General features: G+C 34.0%; 2 protein-coding genes and 1 long non-coding RNA gene across 10 annotated transcripts in view; 2 read left to right on the top strand and 1 right to left on the bottom strand.

The window, feature by feature from the left end:
• The window catches only part of LOC127847858 (armadillo repeat-containing protein 8-like), a 52,576-nt gene extending 37,036 nt beyond the window's left edge, over positions 1 to 15,540 (bottom strand). The window contains exons 1-5 of the mRNA XM_052380063.1: positions 15,436 to 15,540; positions 7,873 to 7,946; positions 7,219 to 7,290; positions 5,994 to 6,136; positions 23 to 120 (exon numbers count right to left, since the gene is read on the bottom strand). Coding sequence (XP_052236023.1) covers positions 23 to 120; positions 5,994 to 6,136; positions 7,219 to 7,290; positions 7,873 to 7,946; positions 15,436 to 15,453 — 405 coding nt within the window. The 5' untranslated portion in view covers positions 15,454 to 15,540. The remainder of the gene's footprint in view (positions 1 to 22; positions 121 to 5,993; positions 6,137 to 7,218; positions 7,291 to 7,872; positions 7,947 to 15,435) is intronic.
• LOC127847860 (uncharacterized) lies at positions 2,565 to 4,482 on the top strand. Its single transcript, XR_008034220.1, has 4 exons — positions 2,565 to 2,667; positions 2,969 to 3,127; positions 3,288 to 3,462; positions 3,851 to 4,482. It is a non-coding gene; the product is annotated as an uncharacterized LOC127847860 (long non-coding RNA).
• Positions 15,541 to 15,744: 204 nt separating the features above from the next.
• LOC127847264 (solute carrier family 15 member 2-like) overlaps positions 15,745 to 17,800 on the top strand; it is a 101,212-nt gene continuing 99,156 nt past the window's right edge. For 2 of the 8 annotated variants that reach the window (XR_008033886.1, XR_008033887.1), the window contains exon 1: positions 15,794 to 15,881. The gene's annotated coding sequence lies outside the window, so the exon portion shown is untranslated. Of the gene's footprint in view, positions 15,882 to 17,800 lie in introns of all 8 variants that reach the window. The other 6 variants (XM_052379055.1, XM_052379059.1, XM_052379060.1 and 3 more) reach the window with 6 other exon arrangements.

Genomic DNA, 17,800 nt, shown 5'->3' with positions numbered 1-17,800 from the left:
TAATGAAACATGTCCACCAAACCTGGTAAATAAGATTTCCACAGTTGCTGTTGTGAAGAAATATAGTCTGCAGGCATCGAAGGCACGATTCAACAAACGCCTGATCTGGGCTCTTGAGACCTGGAAAATGACTCAGGAAGTGCATGTGGGCCTCCTATGAGCCTCCTTCCGGGAAAACAGGGCTTAATGCACGTGTGAAACGTGTAATCCCAGATTATCCAAAGTATTCCACCCAGCTGGTTAATCAGGGATGACACTTTCCCCGTCTCCACTGGATTTTCATTTAGAAGAGACCTCCTTAAAGGGGCCTTTTCACAGATTTTGGCATATTTTGAAGTTTGTCATTAAATGCTTTATATTGATAAATGTAAACATTGGATCTTAAAAGCTACAGTAAAAAATCAAGAATAAAATTTAAAAAAGGAAAAAAAAGTAGCCGGTACCAGGGCTCGAACCAGTGACCCCCGGAGTCCTGGAGTTAGTTTGAAGTAAAAACGCATTAGCCCTCTCGGCTATTCCGCCAGGAATACACAGTTTAAGTATTTTATACCTTATATAAGCAATCTTCGTAGTTTCGTAAATTTAAACGACAACAACAGAACTCTCCAAATTATTTAATTGTTTCGCGTTGCAACGCTTTATAATTTTTAGGTTTTCAAACCGTCAAAAGATACATATAATGGCTATATTGGACTATGGTTAATGTTCAGTAATACTGTTTCCTCACAAATATCATAACTAAAACAAAAATTTGCGAATCTGAAACAACTTTTTTCAATTTTGTCAATTCACCAAACCGTGAAAAGATCAGTTTAAAGCAAAGAATTCCAAAAAAGCCAAAAGTGTCATCACTGATTAGCCAGTATTGACTCAACAGACTAATCTTGAGTGACACTTTATGTGCATGCATAAATCCCTCTTTTTTTATCTCTAGACAACATGATTCTTACACTTTTGCTAAGATAAAATGGCGCGATTTATGGAAGGGAAAGACCACCAATATTATTCATCACCAGAAATGTTGCACGTGTTGAATATTCAGCTCATTTGTTTCACAGAGAATTTGTAAAATCCAACATCCAATGTTCCGATTCTACAAAATGTTTAAATGTTTACAAACAAACATGTAACTTCTTAAACTACAGACCTGAAAATGAAGATGCATATATAAAGTCTACATCTACATATACCTAATATTGTAGTCATAATAATAAATAAAAGATAATAGATCATTCTGAAAGTTAGTTGATGACAAACTACCCTTGTCAAAAAAATAACCCACTTTCATACCAAAACACACTTAAACCAACATAAAACTGTGTTTTTTCTGAGTTTTTCTCAGCGGAAGTTGGTTTTTGCTATTAAAAGCGAGTTTTATGTGCGCTAAACTGTGCTTAACTGAGTTTAAAGTTGGTTATTTTAAGAAGATGTGTGTTTAAGCGAGTTTTTTCTGTAAGGAGTCAGTTTTTTGTGTGTCAAAAGTGAGCCTTTTTATTTATGAGTTGGTTTATGTGTGTTTAAGTGTGTCTTTTTGTTTTATAAGCGAGTCTTTTACAACAGAAGTTGATCCTTTTAAACAGAAGTGGGTTTAAGCGAGTTTAAATTGGTCTTTTTGTAAATAATTTGAGAGCTGAAACCAGGCTAAAAGACTCACTTTAACACACTTTTCAATAAATTGGTCTTTTGTTTATAAATAATACTCATCAATAAAACAATAATTCTTCAACTAGGTCTTTGTTTCATGTTTATAGCCATATATAATACAAGTCAATTGTAAAGGGGCTTTTTTACAGCTTGTTTGCCATTGTCCCTATTGTAAATGTGTGTGCTCCCCATAATTTTTTAGTGAATATTGGATGAAAATGGCTCTTTCAGAACATCACAGGTTCACAGATGGACAACTAGTATCACTGCCAAAAACTATAAAAATGATAAAACTTAGTTTTATACCTGAAAATGAAAGAGTTTGTGTTTCGCTTTGATTTTTTTCTTTATATTTGTTTGTAATCTTATATGATTGTTTATATTTGTTTAAAACAGGAATTACTTGTTAAATCTGCATATTTAAATAATTATGGTATTGGAAACATTATTTTGGAAATAATCTATTAATTTGTGTACATAAGTTATGCAAGATTTTGATATTTTCATATGATACCATTATATCCATTTTCTTAATTTGCAATTAAATAATAAGATGCCAGACATGACCTGTGTTACATAAACAGTCAACAAAATAACAAGACAATACCTAAAACCACCCCTTTTCACACCACTAACAATAAACAGATAACAATCTGTCAGGCATTCAGAGCTAAACAGGGTACTGATTATCAGGGGCAGATAAGGCTACTGATAGGGTTTGCCCAGACATAAGGCTGGAATGAGGTATAAGACTTTTGATTGGTTCAATTTTTTGCACAGGAAATTATTTGAAAGCAACAACTTTTGAAAAACAAGCTGGTTTCAGCAATTGAATTGAGCTAAATTAAATTAACGTTAAGACTTATAATTGTTCTGTAAAATGTATTGAAATACTGTCAGCATGAAGTATTGTGTGATGAAAACAATGTGTATTTTACTACAATTTGGAAATCAACAATAAGTTTGTTGGAAAAGAAGTTCAACTGTTTTTTTTTTTGGAATACTGAAGAACAGTTTTAACAGGTTTGTATTGTCATTTCTTCATCCTTTTTTTATTTAGTTAACTGAATTAATTATGATAATTATTATATTTATGTATTGTCACTGGGAAATGTAAATTGATAAGTTAATGTATTGCAACTTAAAGGAAAAACAACACAATTTGAAGCAAAAATAGATGAACACACACATGACAAAGTGTAAATGTTGTGTACAGTGAATTATTGTGGTTGTGTTTTATGATTATTGACATCTTTATTGTTATTTATAGATATTTCTGGTTATTACTGAACATATTTCTTTCCCTCATATTTTAATTTTGAAGGTTAAACTCTTGCCCCAAGAGCAAAAGGGGTAATCATACTACCTGATGTATGGACTTTTACACCAGGCTTTTACCCTGAATGAGCTGGCCAACTTGAGGGGAACTGAAGTGGGCAAACCTCGCCCTGTCCTTGAACAAGAAAGCTGGATTTGTTGAGAGGTAAAACTATACAGGTTATTGCATTTTAAAAGCGTCACAATTCTGACCAATGTGACAAATATTTTTAGAGTTTGAAATGTGATGAAAGTAAATTACAAGCTTTGGAAAATTACCAATTGTAAATATTTTGTCAAAACTCCCTTTCTTTTTTTGGTTCCAGAGTATCATTTAAGCTGAAATCCAGCATGAAACCAGGGAGGTGATGGCCATCGCACAGGCCATGTGCCGACCATTCACTTTCCACCAGCTTGTGACTTGCTCCATGAAGGGAGAAACAACTACAACTGGGTCACCAAGACCAAGCCTCCCCGCTGCTGAGAGAAATGCAATCATTGGTACTTTTTCTTCACCATAAAAATTTGAAGTACCAGTTATCCATATAGAAATTCAATACACATTCTACAAATATTTTTCAGATCACTTACTGTTTACAGTCGCATAAATGATCATTTTATTACATCATTTGTGAAAAGGGGGAGTTTTTATAATCCAAGTGACAGTTAACAATAGTTTTTTTTTATTCATGAAGAAAGGTATTGAAAAACTTTGTCCGTGTCTCTAGTCACTGTCTCCAGGACAATCAGTAATAAACTCATTTGTGTTGACTTCCTTAATATGCAAATATTTAACCTCTTTTTCTGGCTAGAGTATTTTCTATTTAAGAACAGATTTTGTTGTTTTTTTGCATGTTTTTAAAATGAATAGTCTATTATATTTTTTCAGATGTCATAGCCAAAACCTTTGACAAGCCTATGGTTGATGTTGAAGAAAAGATGAGAGGTTGTTTCAGGCATCTGCGGCTGATGCACAAGTAGACTGAAGTCTTTGTAAATTAAATGTGCTGTTAAAATGATTATTTAACCATTGTTTTCACTTTGTTATATAGATTTGCACCTGTTTCAACAACATTAACTTATTTTTATGCTCCCGGTAGGGTCTCATATAGCAGTTGAACTGTCCGTCTGTCTGTCTATCCGTCCGAAAACTTTAGCATTGGTCATAACTTTTGCAATATTGAAGAAAGCAATTTGATATTTAGCATGCATGTGTATCTCATTGAGCTGCACATTTTGAGTGGTGCAAGGTCAAGGTCATCCTTCAAGGTCAGAGGTCAAAATCCAATGGAAGAAATAAGCAAAGAGAGATAATTTCTATACCTGCCAAATGATAAATAGAAATTTTATTTCAAAGCGGCGCAGTAGGGGGCATTGTGTTTATGACAAACACATCTCTTGTTTGTATTTATTCCATACAATCGTACTTTTTTCAGTTCGTTCTTTGTGTTCAATGTTATGTTATAACACTATTATATTTTATTATAACAATGCCATGTCTGTCAAAATAGTTTTATCATGCTGTGTATATGGATATATATGTTAAGTTTTATGTTTTATCGTTTATAAAAGTAATTAGAATTTAATTTATGATATTTTTGTTCTTATCATAAAAAAGTTTTTCAGTTTTCAAGTGGGTGAAAAGTGGGTTTTTACTGAGCATTTAACAGGTTTTAAAGCTAGTTTTAACTGCGTTTAATCTGTGAAAAGCACACATTTAGCTCACTTAATGCTCAAATAAAAACCCACTTTTAACTCGCTTAAGAACAGGAAAAACCGACTTGATGTGTAGAAGCGGGTGTAAAAGCCAACATAAAGAAGGAAAACACACTTACTTTTAACCAACTTAAGTTGGTAAAACGCAGTATTAAAGCGTGTTTTAACTGCGTTTAATCTGAGAAAAGCACACAATTAGCTCACTTAACACTCAAACAAAAACCCACTTTAAACTCGCTTGAGAACAGGAAAAACCGACTTGATATGAAGAAGCGGGTTAAAAAGCCAACATAAAGAAGGAAAACTTAAGTCGGTAAAACTTGGTTTTAAAGCGTGTTTTAACTGCGTTTAATCTGAGTTAAGCACACATTTAGCTCACTTAACACTCAAACAAAAACCCACTTTTAACCCGCTTAAGAACAGGAAAAACCGACTTGATGTGTAGAAGCGGGTTTAAAAGCCAACATAAAGAAGGAAAACACACTCACTTTTAACCCACTTAAGTTGGTTTAAGTTAGTTTTAGTTGGTTTAAGTTGGTATAAGAAGGTATAAGCGTGTTGGTTTATGTGAGTGAAATCCAGGTTTTACCTACAAAAAACCAAGTCGGTAAGCAAAAAGTGTGTTTAAAAGACACCCTTTAACCCGGTGCCAATACCGCAGGGTTTAACACGGTTTTAACACGGATTAAAACCGGGTTTTGCCCACTTTTTTGACAAGGGTACATTAGCATGTTGAATATTTTCTAAGTTTTACAATCGGTTTTAGTAATCTGCTACAAGTCAGCATCTTACAAGTGAGCACTTTACAATTGTATAGAATACAAGTTGACGAATCACAATTCAACATTTTACAACGCATTTTCAAGTAAACCGGTGTTAGGGTACAAATTGTCATTAGTAGTAACCACAGGGGTTGGGCATGTGGCCAAATCACTTAAACACTATCAGTGTCATAAAACAACATTTTTCACAATTTCTCAGCTACCGAACATAATCCACATTAGTACAATAATCAAATACGAGTTTATCAACTTACAACACCATTTTTTACACCATTTAAATAATTGTGATTATTTTAAATTATATGTTGCTGGGAACAAGATTTTAAACAATTTGGCTTATGTTGTTTACTAGTAAAAAGACTTCAGTTGTGACAACTGCTTTGCCTTCTTTGTCATTGGATAATTTGGCTTATGGCAGAGTAAAACCCGAATTCATTTGTATGCATAGACAAATTTTCTGAATGGCAGAGTAAGACACTGACCCTTCAAGAGAACAGACACGCATCTTTTCTCCACCAGCGTGTTAATACTGACCCTTCAAAAGAACTGACACGCATCCTTCCTCCACCAGGGTGTTGATATTCTCAGCAGTTCCCTTAGCCATGGATCCCATGACGATGGCCGCTTCCCGGCGCAGGTGCTGTGGGGCATCCCCATCAACCAGCCACTGTAGCAATCTACAAGTAACGCAAAATAAATACAAGCAAAGGCCTCTATCAGAAATGTGACAAATGTACGTATTAAATAGATGCCTTCATGTTCTCCACATTTTTACAATCAAAAAACCATGATGGCCCTTTAAAGTTCACAGACACAAATTGTTGAAGACATGACAGAAGATCACGTTATTGACCCCACTTGACCAAGATCCAAAAATGGCCTTCATATTGTGAAGAATAAATACACTGCAACTCCAATATATCGCATTCTGGTATATCGCGATATCTAATATCGCAAATAGGCCGTTGACCCCATTTTTTCATCCACTTTAATTATCTAGGCCCATAAATTTTGTTAACACAAATAAAGCCAAAATTATAATTGTGGTAAACGTAACAACTGTGCAATAATAGATAGGTACACTTGTTCCAGTGTTTTTTCCCACAATTTTGGGAATCGGGCCAGGTTGTTTTAGATTGGGATATAATCATGCTGTCTTTTACTTAATTTTGGTAACATTTGGGAAAAATTAAAATACATTTGTACTTTTTTCTATTCAGAATAGGTTCCTACAACAGCCCCAACTTTGAACAAAAAAACGCCGTGTTCATATAATTATAATCAATTATCTTAATAAAATTGAATTACTTAATCAGTTATAGTATACAAAGTCACACAAAAGCAACATGAGTTCTCACATGCCATAACACAGCTGAAGTACTTAACTCTTTCAGTGCTGGAACCGAATTTTGAAGGCCTTTGCAAACAGTGTGGATTCAGATGAGACGCCACAAAACGTGGCGTCTCATCAGGATCCAAACTGTTTGCTAATCTTATAGTATTCTTTGAAAAAAATCAAAGAAAATGCTAATTTAAGAAATTCAGCAGACAACATTTTAGCAGATGACAAATTTCCCGGCATGCAAATGGTTAAAAAAGCTGCAACAAAATACCCAGATGCACATGCTTGTGAAGTTTGCAGCAATATATGTTTGACACACACAAATATAATAGACAGAATACATGTAATATTTGGGTGCTGCCACAATTTGGTTTTCAATAAAAAAGGAAAACAGACCTCTAAATCTGGGATGTTTACCTTGGAATAATTCCATGGTTTATTGCGTTTTGCTTCTGTTTGTTGTTTCCGATGACGGAATTCTTCAACCAGCTGAAAACAGGAAATACAGGAAACTTTATACAAACAATCATGATACTATGAATGTATGGACTATTAAAATGGTTCCATCCAATTGTCATACAATACTGTAATTTCTACGACACTTAAAAATAAAACTTAGAAGTAAGAGTAATTACGGTAGTATGCTGAACATAAAGAAATAATATGCACATGCCAAGCTATACAAAATGTTTGGCTAGCAATCATCCAGTTATTCCCCAGTGATGTGCATTGACCAATCCACATGGTGACCCCGGCTTTACAAAATTTCTTTCTATGCAGGGAAAACAGCTCCTTAACCCTTTGAGCGCTGGAACCGGATTTTGAAGGCCTTTGCAAACAGTTTGGATCCAGATGAGACGCCAAAGAACGTGGCGTCTCATCAGGATCCAAACTGTTTGCTATTCTGATAGTATTCTTTGAAAAAAAATCGAAGAAAATGCTAATTTTAGAAATTCAGCAGAAGACATTTTAGCAGACGACAAATTTCCCAGCATGCAAAGGGTTAATTGTAAGTTCAATTCAGGCTATGAAGATATTCCCATACATCCATGAGGGATTCATAATACTTACAGGAGTGCATCCTGCCACTTTTCTGGTTCATCCGAGTGCAGAGTATCAAACCAGCCACCTTGGTCATCAATCTCCTGAAAAACATTTATGATTATATAAAAATAAAACCTTATTGACTTTCTTTATGTCTATAAGATTAAGTAGTGTTTTCATTCACCTTTACAGAAAAGGTGGCAGAGATCTTCAAATCGAAAATTTTATGATAAAAGGGGAATTCTACTTTAAGATAAGAAAGGTTTCGTGTTTATACTACTTTGCAATATAACATTTATTACATATTTTGCTACAAATGCTTTTTTAAACTTTATCAAATTTTGTCAAAATTTAGTGATTTTATTTTCAAAATAAAATTTGCACTGGATAGGGAATTTTAAGGAAACAAGACGGCATGAAAGGCCCAAAGTCGCTCACCTGAGATAACAAGATATTTTTGGGACAAATCTTCTGACCAAGTTTCATGAAGATCGGAAAAAAAATGTGGCCTCTAGAGTGTTAACAAGGTTTTACTATAGCCATATAAGGAAAAATGCCCCACCCCCTGGCAGCAATGTTTTTCAACCATCCGGCATCATTTTTGAACTCGTCCAAGATATTATCGGTATGAATCTTCTGACCAAGTTTCATGAAGATCGGACAGTAAATGTGGCCTCTAGAGTGTTAACAAGATTTTACTATAGCCATATAAAGAAAATTGCCCCGCCATTTGGAAGCCATGTTTTTCAAGCAAACATAATTATTTTCAAAGTAATCCAAGATATCATTGAGAACAATCTTCTGACCAAATTTCATAAAGACTGGACAATAAATGTGGCCTCTAGAGTGTTAACAAGGTTTTACTATAATAGCCATATATAGCCATCTAAGGAAAAATGCCCCGCCCCCTGGTGGCCATGTTTTTAAAGCAACCAAAACCATTTTCGAACTCATCCAAGATATCATTTGGACAAATCTTCTGACCAAGTTTCATGATGATCGGAAAATAAATGTGACTTTTAGAGTGTTAACAAGGTTTTACTATAGCCATATAAGGAAAAATCCCTGCCCCCTTGGTGGCCATGTTTTTCAACCAACCGAAATCATTTTTGAACTCATCCAAGATATTATTGGGATAAATCTTCTGACCGAGTTTCATGAAGATCGGACTATAAATGTGGCCTCTAGAGTGTTAACAAGATTTTACTATAGCCATATTTAGCCATATAAGGAAAAATGCCCCACCCCTTGGAAGCCATGTTTTTCAATCAAACGTAACCATTTTTGAACTCATCCAGAATATTAATATGACAAATCTTCTGACCAAATTTCATGAAGATTGGACAATAAATGTGGCCTCTAAAGTGTTAACAAGGTTTTACTATAGCCATATAAGGAAAAATGCCCTGCCCCCTGGCGGCCATGTTTTTCAACCAACTGGCATAATGTTTTAACTCGTCCAAGATATTATTGGGATGAATCTTCTGACCAAGTTTCATGAAGATTGGACAATAAATGTGGCCTCTAGAGTGTTAACAAGATTTTACTATAGCCATATAGTCATTTAAGGAAAAATGCCCCGCCCCTTGGCAGCCATGTTTTTCAAGCAAAGGTTACCATTTTTGAACTCATCCAAGATATCAATGGGACAAATCTTCTGAGCAAGTTTCATGAAGATCAGAAAATAAATGTGGCCTCTAGAGTGTTAACAAGGTTTTACTATAATAGCCATAAAAGGAAAAATGCCCCGCCCCTTTGCGGCCATGTTTTTCAACCAACCAGCACTATTTTCGAACTCATCCAAGATAATATTGGGATGAATCTTCTGACCAAGTTTCATGAAGATCAGACAATAAATGTGGCCTCTAGAGTGTTAACAAGATTTTACAATAGCCATATAAAGCCATATAAGGAAAATGCTCTGCCCCTTGGCAGCCATGTTTTTCAAGCAAACGTAACCATTTTCGAACTCATCCAAGATATCATTGAGACCAATCTTCTGACCAAATTTCATGAAGATTGGACAATAAAAGTGCCCTCTAGAGAGTTAACAAGGCAAATGTTGACGCCGCACAATTCACAACGCATGACAGACAAAAGGCGATCACAAAAGCTCACCATAAGCATGTTGTGCTCAGGTGAGCTAAAAATTGGAGAAGTATACCATGGTGATAGGGCGATTACCACAACTATTCCGCTCACTGTCAAAATTTTATACTTCTGACAACAGCACCGTATCCTTCTGACGAAAAGAAACATGGCAGACGAAGCAATATCAGGTAAGTGGGTGACACAATGTTTTATTATAAGACACTGCACAATGATTGCAACTTGCGAAGCACTCCATCGAATTTCTGAACCAATATGTCGTCTATTTGAAAGTTTACCAGTCATGAAATATTTAGCATGAGTTTGAAATAGTGTTAACAAAAAGTCATGTCGCGCTCGACACCATTCGTACTTGTGAGAAAAAATGTAATAATCAGATGATTGTCGATGTGTCAGACCTGATGTGACAGACTTTAATCATTGTATATATAAAAAGAATTGCCATACGAACATGTTTGTTTTAATATCTGTTAAAGGCCTAATTTTTTGGTGAAAACATGCATCACTTACTTAAATATCGATGCATCGCGCAACACTGATTATAAACACCGTATTTTTATTCCATGTCACTGAAATTCGTGGCACCGCTAACTTCTGCACATGGTTTTAAATGTTAAGCTAGAACGAGCCATCGTGAGCTGAATTTATTTACGATAATCTTCGATTTATCAAAGTTACATGTCCCAGAATTGATCTTGAAAATGATGGCATGCTTGCACCAAAAACAGTTCACCAGGATCAATTGTCTTGCTTTCCAGTACGTGGAGGGCACATGTTTAAGTCTCATGTTTCAATTTATCTATATTGTTGTGGTAAAATACAATCATTATTGATAATTATTATTTATTGATTTCAGATTCATAATCCGTAAAAAGATCTCCAGCTACGATTATGGAAAGGTATCAGCAAATGTTGGATATATTACTAAACAAAGGAAATAATAAATTTACTTAGTTATGTATAGAGTGTACAAAATGATGTTGCATTGGTTAAATTTACTGAAATATGAATTTGGTGTTTGTGGCCAAAACCAAAGATATATACCAAAGATGCTCTCGACTACTTATATAAGAAACAAAGGGGTTACTTTTTTGAGACTGTCTATAGAAGGTTGTGAGTGCATGTCTGATGTAAGGATGTAAAGGGTTCGAATCATATGTAGTTATTTCCGTCAAGTATTAAAACAAGAGGCCCATGAGGGCCTGAATCGCTCTACTGCTATAAACACTGCGCAAGTTTGGAAAGAATAAGATTGAAACTGTGTACCGGTACTTAATCACGCAAACAAGGAGAATTTTCTCCAATTCAAGGGGAGATTATTGTGTACTTATTTCTCCGATACTGCTCATATTCAATAGGGTTCAAGTCCTCATTGATATAAAGATACTGTGCAAATTTGGAAATAATTGGATTTAAACTGTGAAATTAATTGCGTAAACAAGTGGGATTTCAAAATTTTCTCATATTCAATGGGAAGTCATTGTGGACTTATTGCTTCGATATTGCTCTTTTTAAAACAGGGTTTGAATCCTCATTGATACAAAGACAATGTGCAAGTTTGCCAAGAATTGCATGAAAATTATGGACTTAATAAAAAACTGAATTTTCATTTTTTTCTCAAATTCAAGGGGAGATAATTCTGGACTTATAACTCCGATATTGCTCATTTTCAATAGGGTTTGACTAATCATTCAGATTAAGACAGTGTGCAAGTTGGGAAATGATTGGATGAAAACTGTGGACTTTGTTGCGTAAACAAGCCTTATTTCACAATTTTCTCAAATTCAAGGGGAGATAATTCTAAACTTTTTACTCTGATGTAACCCATTTGCAATAGGGTTCGAGTCCTAATTAATATAAAGACACTGAACAAGTTTCAAAAGAATCGGATGAAAACTGTGGACTTTATCGCGTAAACAAGAAAAAGTCTAACGCACGAACGACGGAAACCACGCCATGACATAAGCTCTTCAGGCCTTCGGCCAGTACAGCTAAGAAACAATTTAAAACCAAATATTTTCAAAGCACATTGTAATATTACTTTGAAACCGTTTTTACACTTGTTTACGTCTCTTCCTTCTGAAAGAAAAAATATCAGAATAAAGCAGTGCCAAAATATCATCAAGATGCGGTGCTTTTACAGACATTGTTGAGCAGTGTTCATATTTCTATAATGTCAGTGTTGAGCAGTGCATACTTGCTAACACGTGTAAATGTAAAAATCACAGTTATATTCATTAAAGCATGCCACAATGTGTTGTATATTGATTCTTCTACCATAAAATACCGTTTAACAAAAAAATCTTTCATTTAAAATGTTCAAAATCTGCAAAAAATACGATTTTTTGCGTCATGAAAGTCACTTCTTTCACGACATGCTCAAATTGTTTTCACTATTTTGAAGTTAATAGCGACCCAATTTTGATGTGGTAAACGGCAATTAGATGTAAAGTATATACTTCGTTTGATGGAATATCTTTTTATTACCAACTTACCTTCTTTTCTCGTTTTTTTCTTTCATTTCTGGACTCGCCAAAAAGTTTGCGGCCATGTTTTTGACAGAAGGATACGGTGCTCTTGTCAGAAGTATAAAATTTCGACGGTGAGAGGAAACGTTGTGGTATTCGCCCTATCACCGTGTATACACCATTTACGCAGGGGAATGAGGCCACATTTTGGCCTCAAATTTGCAATACAAACTTACTTGTTCGGGTTCATGAAAGGCAAAATCATCTTGGAATATTCAGTTTTTGCTTAATAATGATCTTTCTCAAATATATTTTATCCCCTAGTATGGTATGAAAATTTTACCCCTAAAATTATTTATTTAACTCTGTCCTCAACAAAATGTTGAAAAATGATTGCATGTAGTTTTTGAGGTGATCAGTTTGTTTAGCAAAAATGGTCTAATTTCTAAAATATAATGGCCATGAAGTAAGGAAAAATTGGATGAAAACTGGAAAGACTATAACTTTAAACTTATATAAAAAGGGTGGCAATGACTAAAACCTATCAGACTTTTTTAGTGAAAGACATGATAAGCAAACAATTTTTACAAGCTTTTCAATGAGGAAAGGGGGTGGGCACAATCAGACTATGGCGCATGCTGTAAACTGATTATTAATACGAATTTAATGGCTCAACATTAGCAGCTGTATGATTGTCTTACAAAACAGTCTGACTGGGCAAATAAAAAAAATCAAGATATTCTTTTCCTCAATATACAAACAAGACAATTTGTTGAAATATCCAGAAACTAAGCTGGAATTTCCCCCCAAAGCTTAATGTAGACATTAAATCGATAAAGCAAGAGGATTTCTGGTACTTACATACTGAATAAACTATAGTGAATATGGTACTGTTAACAAGTGAGACAAAATGTTTTCATGGTTAGTTTCATGCTTTGTTCTGTTTTTAGAATTACCATGTCATTCTTACTTACAGATTATAACCTCGTTTTTACATTAAACTTTAAATATTAAAAGCTTACAGTATTTCCTATGTTCTAGTTAGTTTTGTATGTTAATAATAATACATGATTGTTAAGCACAATAAAATTGTTCATGATCCTATACCAGTTGTTATTCTATTATAAACTATGCTTTATAAATGACCTGCCAGATGTTGTCAATGGAATAGTCAAAATTTTTGCGGATGATACAAAGATTTACTCAAATGTTAATACCACTACTTAATGCGATGAATTGCAACAAGATCTGGACAACCTGCAAGCCTTTCCACCCTATGCCACGGGTCCGAAATTCGGCCCCATTCCCAATGCAAATCTGGTTGTTTTTTTTCCCAATTGAAAAAAAAATCCCAATTCCCAAAAAAAAAAAAAAAAATAAAATTTTCCTTTAAATATTTTAAATATATAAGTTAACCTGATCCAGTGTAGAAAATATAAAAATATTGCATAATTAAATTATCTGTTGCCTTGAATATGTTTTAAAAACAGTAAAATATGTTGAATTGATTATTTAAGACTTTACTTATTTTCACCAAAATTCAGCAATTCGCGCCATTTTTTCACCTCAAAAAAGGCCAGGCCCTTTCCCCAAAATCAGATAAAAAACCTGCACTTATCACACATGTTCATAATATTCTGTAAAATTTTAATAATATGTTATCAAAATAGTCGTTATTTACCAGTTAACGGCTTCTTTGAATTATAACAAACACTATTTACATGCCATTATTTTTCCCAATTGAGCCAGTTTTGTGATTAATTTTTTCCCAAAATGGGTTTTTTAAGGACGCGAAATTCCCAAAATTCCAGTGTGGCGTTTTCCCAAAATGGAGCGGTAAAGGCCTGACCTGTGTGACTGGAGTTTGAAATGGAAGCTTTCGTTCAATGCCAAAAAATGCAAAGTCATGCATATAGGATTTACTAATGAAAGGCATAGGTATTCAATGCCCGAGTAAGATGGAAATTTCATACACCTGGACTCGGCACAATCTTAGAAGGACCTTGGAGTGACTTTCAATGAAAATTTACATTTTGGAGAGCACATATCAAGCATTTCTTCTAAGGCACAGAGAGTACTAGGACTTATTCACAGATCTTTTGAATTCATGGAGACGGACATGTTGCTTCCTCTCTATAAATCATTTGTTAGGCCTATTCTTGAATATGGATTAAATGTGTGGTCGCCATATCTTAAAAAAGACATTAAGAAGATTGAGGATGTTCAGAGGAGAGCTACACGACTTGTTCCTGCATGTTCTACCCTCCCATATGAAGAAAGACTAAAATTCCTTGGTCTACCAACTCTGGAGTACCAAAGAGATAGGAGTGACATGATAACACTGTATAAGTCTATTTACGGATTGGACGACCTAAAATGGAGCAATATGTTTAACTTGGCTCAAGGGGATTTGAGAGGTCATCACCTAAAATTAATTTAAAAAAAGTGCTATCAAAATATAAAACTAAATTCATTTGGAGCTAGGACAGTGAGCATGCGGAATGCCCTTTCAGAAGAAACCGTCTCTGCAACATCCCTGAATGTGTTCAAATCGCATTTGAACAAAGAGAACTGGAATACGAAAAAATTTGAAACAACTGTGTAGCGCACTCTATGTCGTGTATAAACATTTTAAAGAAGAGGGGCCACGATAGACTTTGTCTAATATTATGGCCCGAAGATCAAGGTAAATCAAGGTATATACTAGAGTTAAATGATAGTTCACAATGTCAGTCACCATGCATCTATTTATATTGACAGCTTTCGGGAAGCATAAGGAGATATTCTGTTATGTTAATAATTACAAAAAATTAAATACAAATACAAGGAGAATATTATTTTATATGCGATGTCAAATGAATTACATTTTAACATTTGAAGGTAATGTTTATAGTGGTATGTAACCCTGAATCTCCAAAATAAAACAACATCAATATAGATTTCCATTAGGCTAATACATCGACATTTTATACAAATATCCATATTTAAGCAATGCAATAAAATCATAAGTTACCATAGATGCAAACAACATAGCAATTTATTTTTGTTGTTTTCAAAGACATCAAAGGTGACAAAACGCTTAACACTTAAGGTAAAACGCTTATCTGACTAGGATCAGTAGACAAGACGGTATTAGGGTAGCGTTCTTTTACTTGAGTGAGTCCCTCGTCAATTTAACAGTATTTTATCTGTTTAAGATACAAGGCAAATACTTTTTTCTTCAGATTTACAGATATATGTTTTTATTTCATTTTGAACGACCCAAATTTAATCTCTGACTCTAAAGTTGACCTTACTGACCCAGACCTTTTCACACAGAAATGTTCGGTGAAGTTTTATGCAGACGAAATAAAAAACAAAATGGAAAACGTCACAGGTTTCACATTTCGAAGATACATTCAGTTTGTAGTTTTGAAGAAATGGATCCAAACTGAAAATCTGATATAAAAAATTATTCTGGTACTAAAATTGTCTTATTAATTGTTTGCTTCATTGTTGAAAAGTTGAAAGTGAAATATCAAGATTGGGTTTTGCCATCTTATGTTTTACCTGTGTAGGACACCTGTTTGATGTTTGTTGGGCTTTTGACACATTCCTTATTTAGCTCTAAGAGGGATTTCTTAGAGTACAGCTTTGTGTGGGTCCTCTCAAAGATCTATCAATAAACAAAGATTGGAAACATTGTAGTCCAAATAATTAGACGTAAGCTACCCCGCTTACGTCTAAACGGCTACCGTCGTTTTCCTATAGCAAATTGAGTTCAACTTAAACTTCAGTTTTTCTCGTTAAATCTTTGCTAATGCATAAAATTATCATTAATTAGACATAAATGTGAGCGATTACCTCTTAAATGTGTAAAAATTGTGCTTTTAAACCAGTTATGTACATTTTTAAAAATAAACATACACAACACACGAAGTGTGTTTGTCGTTTATAGAATTACATTGAATTATCTTGAACAAAATTATTTTTTGAATAGGTTACACATAACCAATTGTTGTTGTACAACAAACCACGTCACTTTTATGCTTTCTGTACTCTTTAATTAAATGAAACCTATATGTGTGTGTTAAAACTACCAGTTGTATCACGGAGTGTATATTGATAGGAGATGAATCGAGTATTTTACCCTTACTGTAGTAAATTCAATCTTATGCAAAAACTATTCATCCGATTTTATTGGTTTATACGTTATCTTGTTGCTTATTAATTCCTCTTTCAAAAAATATACGTTTTAGTATATTCCCGTTGTTATTAATGGATTTATAGCGAGATAAACACAAGAAATACACATTTTATGTTTTACCACCCCGCGTTTTACCGTGTTGTGGCTATCGATCTTGTACAATTAGCATACAGCGAAGCGCCGAGGTTATACATTTTGATGTACCCACTCACGTCTTTTGTTGAATTATAGTTTCATTTCTTGGCCGATTTTGACAAATTATATATCATTAGAAAGCGAACGTTACGTAGTAAACAGATATATAAAAATATATTAAGTTTACTTCTGATTTCGACAGCCCGGCGAGTTGTAACTTTAACTTTTGCAAATATCATACCGTTTTGGAGTTTTAGAATCTAGATTTACGGTTGACATGTTCGTACTTAATACCAATTTGTAGCGTTTATATTTGGATTTCAGTTTTAAAAATAGATCTTGCTTAGGATAATAGAATTCTGTATACGATAGAAAAAAATGTTTAAAAACGAAAGTAATTAAGGAATGAAGGCGGAAGAAAGTAGCGCGCGTTCCTAACGCACTGAACTTATGCTACGGTCTTGGCGATTATGCTTTTGTTTAGAAACCGGCCATTGAATTTCCTTTGCCATGATTATTATATTTTTTATGGAATATATTGTAGTATTTTGTTCACGAAACATATCAATAAAGCTTATTATAAATATATCTTAATAAATTAACGATTTCAGCTCTTGTTTATAACACAGAAAGGGTGTTAAACTTATGATGAAACAGCGTATATAGCGGATCCTCTCGATTTTATTCGGCTTTACATGCATACTTGAAATAAAATGGGTGTCAAAAACATTCATCTTTTGCTGTTAATTATCAACGAGGGAATTATGTATAATTATATGAAATGTTATTTACCTTAAATTATCAATTTATGAAAGATTCTTGAAAATCACGGTCGGTGTTACGCGGGTCATTTCGTATTTTGACATCAGGGCATCATGTCCAACTATTAAAAATCAGATTTTTTTCACTGGGACGATGACGGCTTAGATTTAGACAGTCAGACAGATAGTTTATTCAGACTTATACAACAGTACATCGTCTTCAACTCAAATATATAAATTATTTTTACTTTTAGACGAATTGTTAGGTGATTACACATATAGCAGTGATGATTCTG

This window comes from Dreissena polymorpha, chromosome 10 (genome assembly GCF_020536995.1).
Source record: "Dreissena polymorpha isolate Duluth1 chromosome 10, UMN_Dpol_1.0, whole genome shotgun sequence".
Lineage (NCBI taxonomy): Eukaryota > Metazoa > Mollusca > Bivalvia > Myida > Dreissenidae > Dreissena > Dreissena polymorpha.
This window is presented reverse-complemented; position numbering and strand designations above follow the sequence as displayed.